Here is a 10,943-nt window from a genome sequence, read left to right on the forward strand (position 1 = left end):
AAACTAGGCTAGATGGAACCGGTTACCTCCAGGATCTGTGCTAAGCTAGGCTAGATGGAGCTGGTTACCTCCAGGATCTGTGCTAAACTAGGCTAGATGGAGCTGGTTACCTCCAGGATCTGTGCTAAACTAGGCTAGATGGAGCTGGTTACCTCCAGGATCTGTGCTAAACTAGGCTAGATGGAACCGGTTACCTCCAGGATCTGTGCTAAGCTAGGCTAGATGGAACCGGTTACCTCCAGGATCTGTGCTAAACTAGGCTAGATGGAACCGGTTACCTCCAGGATCTGTGCGCTAGGCTAGATGGAGCTGGTTACCTCCAGGATCTGTGCTAAACGGCTAGGCTGGAGCTGGTTACCTCCAGGATCTGTGCTAAGCTAGGCTAGATGGAGCTGGTTACCTCCAGGATCTGTGCTAAGCTAGGCTAGATGGAGCTGGTTACCTCCAGGATCTGTGCTAAACTAGGCTAGATGGAGCTGGTTACCTCCAGGATCTGTGCTAAGCTAGGCTAGATGGAGCTGGTTACCTCCAGGATCTGTGCTAAACTAGGCTAGATGGAGCTGGTTACCTCCAGGATCTGTGCTAAGCTAGGCTAGATGGAGCTGGTTACCTCCAGGATCTGTGCTAAGCTAGGCTAGATGGAGCTGGTTACCTCCAGGATCTGTGCTAAGCTAGGCTAGATGGAGCCGGTTACCTCCAGGATCTGTGCTAAGCTAGGCTAGCGGTGGGGGCGTCAGATGAGATGAGAAGGGTATGTATGGACTTATCCAACTCTGGGGGATACGGGGAATAAGACAAAGTCCCGATAAGTCTGTGAGTTCATTTAATATGTTTGTTTATGTAAGCACCTTTCACCGAGGCAAATTCCACATAAGTGTACTTATTGTGGCAATAAAACCTTTTTCTGATTCTGAATGATGTATCGTCACACCCCTAATAGCGATATATTGCCCAGCCCTCCTAGTCTCCTGTATTTAAAGTTGAAGGACAAAGACTCACGAAGGCCAGCGGTCCCTCGTCGATGTTGCTGCTGGTCCAGGGGTTCCAGTTGACTTGGGGAGGCGACCACGGGACGACCCCTGCTCCGCTCTGGCGCTGGGACGGCTCAAATGTTGCCATCTTGCCCTGAACCAGAGACACTTTGCAGGAGGGGTCTGTAGGCTGGACGGGACCACATGAACCCAGTTACACACTCAACATTACAGTCACAGAGAGAAACATCAGAACCACCACTTAGATCAGGGTTCCTGCAGGTTTTACAAAGTCACATGTAAGACTTTTTAAGACCATTATGAATGAAGTTTAAGACCTATACGATTTAGGGTTTGGGTTTAACATTGGGGGTTTGAGATCTCCAACTATGTAGGGAGGTCCCGGGACATGTCTGCATGGATTGACAAAAACATCAAAAACACCAACCACATGGTCGGAAAAAAAAAAAATTACAAAAAAGGCGACAAATGTAGAAATAAGCAACAAAAATTGTCAATTCTTTCCGAAAAAAGGCAACAAACCCTCCAAAAACTGTTGTAACCCCCCATAAATTACGCCTATACACAACAACCACAAAAATCTTGCAAACAAACTTGAGATGCCAAAACAATCGCAGAACGCAGCCGCCCCTAGATTTAACCCTAGGGGTGTAACGATTACCGCTCTAACGGTAAATCACGATAAAAATGTTGTCGATAACAATTATCGTTTTCATTTAAAATATCATTCTTACTAGGGCTGTCCTCGACTAAAGAAATTCTTAGTCGACTAACACATACGATTTTGTCGACTAATCGATTAATTGATTGAATTGACAGAGCTGTGCGCTTTGAGAGGTGGTTAAGACTAGAAAAGCACAATATAAATGTAGTTAATTAACCATCTGTAAAACTGAGTTTCTCCACAATTAATCCTGCAAAAGCACCACTTTAAATCTTGTGTTTACCATAAATGTGCTCAGAAGTTTCTTGGAAATAAATAATTAAGCATGAATAAGCATAAAAAATTACTAATCGACTAAAGAAATCTTAGTCGACTAAGACCAAAACGACTAAGAGATGGCAGCCCTAATTCTTACCACGGTGTGGAAACCGTGTGTTTAATCCTTCCCAGATCTGAGTCTCCTGAAGTGGCCGTGCGGGCGCCCTGCGTAGCCTATAACGTGCGTTTGTTGAAGTTGGAATCATGGTGGAAGGAGGAGATGCCAGCGCTCAGGACATTTATCAGCCCTCTAAGAGGACCGAGTCTGAAGCATGGGCATATTTAGGTTATTATAAGAATGCCCAAGGACAGCTGCTGTTTACATGCTGAACACTTGTTCCTTTGATGTTAAAAGTTGGACTTTTAACATCAAATTGTTGCACTTTTGATAAGGTTTTGCCTAGATTTTTGTAATATAATAAACACTGTTACACTTTTTGAAACTATTTCAGCTTGTGTGTAGGCCTATCAGTGCTTTCTGAACATATTGAACACACTTTGTGACAAAACAAGGGTTAATCCAGCACCTTAGTGCTTGTTTGTACAGCATTTTGGTCAGCTTAAACTGTGTTTCAATGTCCTCTAGGAATAAACTTTACTTACTTACTTCACAAGAAACAGGGTTTAGAGAGCAATTCTCAACAAAGTAAACGGAAGTACATAAAATACCGCGATAATACCAAAAAAGGTGATCATTTTGGTCACTATAAGCGTGAGGTTACATTTTTATAGCGTTACATCCCTACCTACGCCTGATCACAGCCTATGTGGCCGTACAGATTGGATAACATCCACTGCAAAATAAAAAAGGTGAGCTTCACGGCGCTTCAGCGAGCGGTGTGTTTCTGCTAGGGCTGCTTGATTATGGAAAATAATATAATCACGATTATTTTGGTCAATATTGAAATCACAATAATTTAACACAATTACTCATTGACTTCTGGAAAGATGTTGCAATTATTGAACTTAAAAAACAGTGGGACAAGTTAAATAAATCAACAGTAAACACACTGTGAAATTTGCCAAAATACTTTTCCTATTTAAACTTTATTTCTTCATTCAGAACACGAGAGAAAATAAGAGTTTACTTTTAAAACGTAATGAGCTAAATTATAGTTTTTCTCGATTATTCTGTTTTTGTGATCATTGGGAGCCGAAATCATAATCACGATTATATTTAGATTAATTGCACAGCCCTAGTTTCTGCCGTTAGCCTCCTACACCGGACCGGCGAAACTTGATATCTACACATGGATGAGTTTTGGTGTCTCGGTAGACTCACCGGTGGGGGGATGTGGACTCCGAGTTCCTGGACGACGGCGGCCAGCTGCTGCTGCAGGTCTGCAGACACACTGACGTCAAACGGCTCCAGCTGGACACAAAAACAACACAAAACCCAACGTCAAACATCTACAAAAAAGAAACGGAAGCGGTTTGTGGTTGTTAAAACAGCGGGCGGCGCGCACCGCCGTTTTCCTCCTTCTTCTTGGTTAACCCGTACCGGAGTACCTTTAGTACCAGGCGCTGCGGTAGGAGACGGGGCTGCAGAGCTGAGCGGTCACCGCATCGTGGACCGCCGGGAGCGTTGGAACCGAACTTTGCCGATCTACCGACACACACAAAGACAGACCCACAGACACACAGAGAGAGACACCGACACACACGCACAAAGAGAGACACACACAAAGACAGACATACAGACACACACACACACACACACACACAGACAGAGACACACACACACACACACACAGAAACACACACACACACAAACACACACAAAGACAGACCCACAGACACACACACACACAGAGAGACACACACACACACAGAAAGACACACACACACACACAGAAAGACACACACACACAGATACAGAGACAGACAGACACACCCACACACACACAGACAAAGACACACACACACACACACACAGACAGACAGACAGACACACACACACACACACACACACAGACAGACAGACAGACACACACAGATACAGAGACAGACAGACACACCCACACACAGACACACAAAGACACACACACACACAGACAGACAGACCCACACACAAAGAGACACACACAAACACAGAGCCAGACACACAAACATTAATATTTTAAGACAAAAAGTGGTAATATTTTACTTTACTTTACAGAGACAATGTGTATATTATAATATAATCAAAGTATATTTGGATGAGGAGTATCTGAGAGTCTTACTTCTGCCGAGCTGTCTGACAAACAGCTGCATCTCCGCTATGAAGCTTCTGCAGACACAAAAAACAAACATGGCAGCTTCACTTCCTCCTCCACGCTTTTTCCAAATCAAAGCGACAACAAGCCTGTGGTCACCGAAGCCATGAACTCACCTGCCAGGTGTTGTCTCTCTCTCTCTCCGTCAGGAGGAAGCCTGTGGGTTTTTCTGCCAGACTTGAGATTTAGAAACACCAATCGACAGCTCAGTTTGTCTGCCCTGCGGGGAAACACAGCGACACCAGAACTCACAACCAGCCTCCACCGAGCTGCACCCATGGGACAGCTTTAGTCTGAACCTAAACGCTGTCCCGTGTCTTCCTTCAGTGTGGTTGGGAGTTCTGGCGTCACCGCTGTGTTCCCTGACCAGACAGGAAACTCACTCAAGATCTTAATACCCAACAACACCAGCTAAATGTTGGCTAAGGTCTATTTTTCACGCCACACGCCAGCGTGTTGGAAGAGTTACCAGACAACATAGAACAGGAAAAGATGTTTATATGTCATTTAGACACTAAAACATATTAATAAATGACATGTTGATGTTTGAAAGTCTTGAGGTTTTGATATAAATGCAGAATATATGAATGTAGTTGCACCTGTCAATCCAGAAGGAAATATTCTGGAGCCTATTTAGCCGTCAATACTGCAGACGTTGTCTTAGCTGTAATCAGATCAGTATATATTTATGTTTATGGGAAACATCCATGTGTCCAGACGAGGCTAGCAGCAGCAGCAGCGCCGCGTCAGACACCTTTCTGGTGGGGAAAGACGTAGAAAACACCACGCAGCCGGTGTGTGGCCGGCCTAACAGGACTGTGTTTGAGAACCGTTTGTCGCTTTTCCTTCAAAAAATGTTGTCTCCTCTTCCAAAGTTTTTGATGCTTTTTTTTTATACTCCAATTGAGGACTTTCTTTAAATACTTTAAAGAGCCTGTGGGTGCCCTGGACCAAAACACGGTATTAAAACCAGGATTTAGCCGGTGTCTGTCTCTCAGCTTTGTTAGATTATATATAATAATAATAATAATAATATTCAAACAGTGAGATCTCTCTGGTGTAGTCGACACACGCCGGAGGTCTCTGGGTTTACAGCAGTCAGGCAGAAAAACACACAGGAACATCCTGACACACACACACACACACACACACACACACACACACACACACACACACACACACACACACACACACACACACACAACACACACACACACACAAACAAAAAAAAAAAAAAAAAAAAAAAAAAAAAAAAAAAAAAAAAAATGTGTGACCCCATCAGGCAGGGTTTGTGCTTCCAGTTGTTCTGATCCAAACCTGTTGTTCTGAGTCCCAAACCTGTCGTGTCCGTCCATTTGGCGTTTGTAGCTTGCGGTTTTCTGGTTTTCTCCTTCTGGAAGAACTGGTTCAGACGCGCCTTGGCGTTCTCCAGCGTCCAGTTGCCATGGAGATTAGCGTTCAGGTCCACCTCCTCTGACTCCAGAGTCTGCAGCGATGACAAAAGATTTATTTCAGTGGTTTAAAGTGCCCATATTATGACACACACACATACAAACTTTGGAAAAAAAAACATCCATGCTGTTAGTGGCTAACGTTAGCATGCTACCTCGTTCTCAATAGCAAAGCGCTGCTACAACACACACTAGTTCACCATAATCTCCAAAAGAACTACTTCCATGTGCTCCCTGGTTTAGAAGAAGTCTCCCAGCTGATCCTGCCTTGGAACTGACTGAAGTTGGAGAAACAGGCTTTCTTTTACTGTCTCTAGAGTTAGCTAGCTGACATCATCTACGATCTGAGCTACTGAGCATGTGTGAGTGCAATCAAAGATAGTACAGAAGAAGAAGAAGAAAAGAGGTCTCACTCTGTAGCTAAAACAGAAACCAGGTGAAAAGAGGATCTGCAGCAGTGAGAGAGAGCTGTGCAGTACAACAACAATATGGTGTTTTTAGATAATTAAACCATGTAAACCTATTCTGGTACAACCTTAAAATACAGTTATGAACCTGAAAACGAGCATAATATGGGCGTTTTAAAACATGTTGAACAGTTAGAGTCTGATTACAGTCAGCTGTCTTCAGGCCCTGGTTGTTGGAAATCTAAGTATCTTACATCCTGGGCTTCCTGTTCATCTCTCCGGGCGTAGTACTCCTTCAGGTTGGCTCCTCGTTCCCACTGAGCTTCTTCTCCTCCTCCTCCTCCTCCTCCTCCTCCCTCCTCCTCCTCCTCCTCCTCCCTCCTCCTCCTCCTCCTCCTCCTCTTCCCCAGCCAGAGTTTCCTCCTCCTCCCCCTCCTCTTCCTCCTCCTCCTCCGGAGTAGCCCAGTCCAGTGACTCCCGGGACCGGCCCACCACTCTCTTCTAACAACAACAACAACATAGTACAAGCACATAATCAGGGTTTCCTGCCAGTATATGGTTTAGGTGCGGGCGTTTCTAGGGGCATTCTCTCAGATCTCGTTTAAACAACAAGGTTTTATTTCCGGGATTTCTCCGGTGGCGCTGGATGTTAGGCAGTCCCTCCAAAAAGCGCATTTTTTCAAATACGCTGCACTTTCGCAGCATAAATTGCAGATTTCCGCACAAAATATGCGGTGCTTGCATGATTTCATAATCCCTGCATTTTCGTTGCAAAAAAGTCCCATAATACAGTACAGGCCCAAAGTTTGGACACACCTTCTCATTCAATGTGTTTCGTTTTTTTATTTTCATGACTATTTACATTGTAGATTCTCACTGAAGGCATCAAAACTATGAATGAACACATATGGAATTATGTACTTAACAAAAAAGTGTGAAATAACTGAAAACATGTCTTATATTTTAGATTCTTCAAAGTAGCCACCCTTTGCTTTTTTTGATAACTCTGCAAACCCTTGGTGTTCTCTCAATGAGCTTCATGAGGTAGTCACCTGAAATGGTTTTACCTTCACAGGTGTGCTTTGTCAGGGTTCATTAGTGGAAGTTGTTCTCTTATTAATAAAAAAAAAGCAAAGGGTGGCTACTTTGAAGAATCTAAAATATAAGACATGTTTTCAGTTATTTCACACTTTTTTGTTAAGTACATAATTCCATATGTGTTCATTCATAGTTTTGATGCCTTCAGTGAGAATCTACAATGTAAATAGTCATGAAAATAAAAAGGAAACGCATTGAATGAGAAGGTGTGTCCAAACTTTTGGCCTGTACTGTATCTTAGCAGAAAGTTGAAAAATGTTGCGTTTACTTCACACAAGAGCAGCCATTTTCCCCTGTTGCCATGGGAACGTTATGAAGTGACTGCTCCTCAGATCTCTGCAGGGTAAATCCAGACAGCTAGCTAGACTGTCTGTCTGTCTGTCTGTCTGTCTGTCTGTCTAACAGCTAGCTAGACTATCTGTCCAATCTGAGTTTTCTGTCGCACGAGTAAAACTACTTTTGAACGTACACATGTTCCACCAAAACAAGTGTGTGTGTGTTGTGTGTGTGTGTGTGTGTGTGTGTGTACACACATTTGAATAATGTCGGGCTGTAAACGGGTTCAGGCTTTTAAAAAGCTGTCAATCAAAATATCCTTGTCGGGCCAAACTTTTAAGGCCCGATGACAGCTCTATGTTACGGACAGTGGCGGTGTGAGAGAGACAGTCATACCTGGTTCAGTTTTGACTAGAAGGTGAGGCGGCAGGGGGCCGCTGGAAGGGAGGCATCCAAAGCCTCCGTTTCCTCCTCCGTTTCCTCCTCCGTTTCCTCCCCCGTTTCCTCCGTCAGGTTGGTCGCCGCCTGGAGCGCTCACCTAGAGACACGAGACTTCAGCCTTTCAACAACGTTTGAATCAATAAACTTATTACCGACAGAGCTTTTAAAAATGCAGCGTCAGAATCGTAACGGAGATGTCTACGACTCGTCTTTTATGATCATTTTCAATGTTATACATCCCTGAAACTCTTTCAAATCTCCTAGTTTTAAAAGACTTTGTAAATGTCCATCCCAGTTTCTCAAAGTCCAAAGTCTTTACATCACACGTGTCAAACTCAAGGCCCCAGATTTTTGATCCGGCCCGCAAATCAATTTAAGTTCACACTAGACTTTGGCCCACATAGTTTTTGTAGCTTTTTTCTGACCTTTTGGCCACTTTTTCCAATGTTTTTTGGCCCGTTTTATGACGTTTTCCCCCCAATGTTTTAGTTTTTTCTTTGATTTGATTACTTTTTTTGCTGACTTTTTGGGGTCTTTATGAGATTATATGAGACATGCAATAATACAATAGAAGATGCTTGACTTTTACGATTAAATAACAGCATGTGAATAACCTAAACGTGTCTGGCCCTCAAAGATACTCATAGTTGCAGCTCTATTTATTACATTACATGTAATTTAGCTGACGCTTTTATCCAAAGAGACTTTGAATTGCTATATATGTCAGAGGTATCACGCCTCTGGAGCAGCTAGGGCTTAAGTGTCTTGCTCAGGGACACATTGGTTGATGGATCACAGTGGGAAGAATCGAATGTGTCATATCCACCGCGCCATCACCACAACCACGCAAAGCGATGTTGATGTTTAGAGGATGTATAAAAAGTGTGCTGACCCCAACAGCCGGGACTTCCGCGGCGCTCATTTCCCCGGTTCGGACCAGGTAGCTGACGAAGTCTCTGGCGGCGTTTGTCTGAGCGTCCTTCTTGTTGGTGGAGTTCCCCATCCCGATGTAGTTGTAGCTGTCAACACGGACCTGGACGGAGGAGAGTTTAGGGTTAGAAAATGTACACCTTTAGAACTTAAAGAACCAAAAAAAAGGGGACCTTTGTTTTTGTTTAACCTGGTCCCTATGTTCCTATGTTTTTTGTGTGTACGTGACTGATAGGAACAACAATCTTTGAAGTTGGTCCAGTATTGAGCGAGATTGCTGTAACCAGGCAGCCCCAGAACAAGCTGTACTGTAACCCTACAGGACTAATGTTCAGCAGCAGTTAGAGTCCACTAAAAGTTCTGTTTGTTGCTGCTGACAGACTCAGATTATTATTCTAAGTGTCTGACAACATTATGGAAAGGATCCCTACAGAGATAGACCTTTTAGTTAAAGAGTAAGATCCTTTTAGTTTAACATGAAACAGCCCCGAAATCACCATCACCAAACTCCACCAGACTCCATGTAAATAATCAGGACTTTTAGCGTGTATAGAGCCAGCATATCTCCACCAGACTCCATGTAAATAATCAGGACTTAGACTCCATGTAAATAATCAGGACTTTTAGCGTGTATAGAGCCAGCATATATATATATATATATATATATATATATATATGGATTAGGCGAATGCAAAGGAGGGTTGTAGCTTGTTTGGCTGAGTGTCGACAGCAGCGATTTCGTTTTAATACTGAACCAATGTCAAAGACTGTTGTTCCCTACAGTCACTTTGACAAAAACACATACAAAGTTACCCCTTTAAACTATTCTGATGTTCAGTGCAGACAGATAACTCACCTCACACAAAAACTTCTGCCTGTTTTTGTTCCCTGCAGCTCGGATGTCATAGCTGGGAGTCAGCTTCTTTTTCCCAAGCCAGGCATACAGGAAGTTCTTGACGTCCGCCATGGAGGACTGACGGGCGGGGAGTTTCCTCCTCTGTAGACCCTTTAATCTGAGAAATAAAAATGTATTAAAACTTAATGCCACTAGTGTTTTTTGGGATGTAAACCAATGCTGTATGTTTTTAGTAACCAAACTCCACCCACAAATCAGTACATTTCCTGCTTAGCTAACCTAGGGATCATAGTGGACTGTCATGTCGTGAGTTAATTTTTTTTTTAATAAATACAATCTACAATCGTTTTCGGGACAGAAAAGATGACCGAATGAGCAGGTAACACAAGGTTTCAGCAGCAGACCTTTCGGATTTGGAAAAGGTCGTATGGCGTGGCAGATAAAGACAATCACTTTAAAGTGTCTGTTTTATAAATGTAGTTTGGCTTGCAGTTCTCGACAATAAAATAAAAGGTAAATATTACTTAGTCTTGAGTTCAAAGCAACAAAAACAATGGTTTACTGCCAGACTTCAGAAAAACTAAATCACAACCAAACTCCATACATAAATCTAAATATGTCATGGGTTTCTAAACTACGAATTATACTCGAATATGATGTAGTGAGTAACTATTTTTTATGAATAAATACAATCTTTCATGGTATTCGGGATGGAAATAATGACAGAAAAAGGTTATTTCAGCAGTAGACCCTACTGGTATGTCAAATGTACTATGGCGTGGCTGATTAAGACACTCGCTTTAAATTGTCTGTTTTTTAAATTGAGTCTGGCTTGCAGTTCTAGAAGAACAATTAAAAAACGTGGAAAATTGAATATTATAAAGCTAAAGTTTAATTGCGTTTCATGCAGCTTAAGATAGCTTAAAGCAGCATACACACCGGTTTAGCTTTATTAACAACCCACTCTGCCTCAATCTTTGCAAGCGTGCTAAGCTAACGTTTAGCTTTTTGCAAACTAGCTAGCTAGCGTTAAATGATTTGCTTTGCCGCCAATTTGTGCAATGCATTAGTAAAGGCTCAAACCAATAATACAATTAAGTACACAAATGAATGTATTACGAGTGGTTTAAATACCTAAAGTCCGGCCAGTAAAGCTAACAGTTCTTCCAGACAGACACCCGCTGGCTCGGTTTGTTGTCGTTGGCTCAACCGTCTCTGGCTAGAACTTCCTCCCCATGTTGTTGAACGCTGGACG

At 42.9% G+C, this 10,943-nt stretch overlaps 1 protein-coding gene across 1 annotated transcript in view; it reads right to left on the reverse strand.

The window, feature by feature from the left end:
• The window catches only part of dhx9 (DEAH (Asp-Glu-Ala-His) box helicase 9), a 37,517-nt gene extending 26,574 nt beyond the window's left edge, over positions 1–10,943 (reverse strand). The window contains 10 exon segments of the mRNA XM_039816052.1: positions 1,000–1,161; positions 3,257–3,353; positions 3,493–3,580; positions 5,568–5,715; positions 6,342–6,437; positions 6,494–6,588; positions 7,858–7,999; positions 8,795–8,935; positions 9,689–9,845; positions 10,823–10,943. Coding sequence (XP_039671986.1) covers positions 1,000–1,161; positions 3,257–3,353; positions 3,493–3,580; positions 5,568–5,715; positions 6,342–6,437; positions 6,494–6,588; positions 7,858–7,999; positions 8,795–8,935; positions 9,689–9,799 — 1,080 coding nt within the window. The 5' untranslated portion in view covers positions 9,800–9,845; positions 10,823–10,943.

The sequence above is a fragment of the Perca fluviatilis genome, chromosome 11 (genome assembly GCF_010015445.1).
Source record: "Perca fluviatilis chromosome 11, GENO_Pfluv_1.0, whole genome shotgun sequence".
Taxonomy (NCBI): Eukaryota; Metazoa; Chordata; class Actinopteri; order Perciformes; family Percidae; genus Perca; species Perca fluviatilis.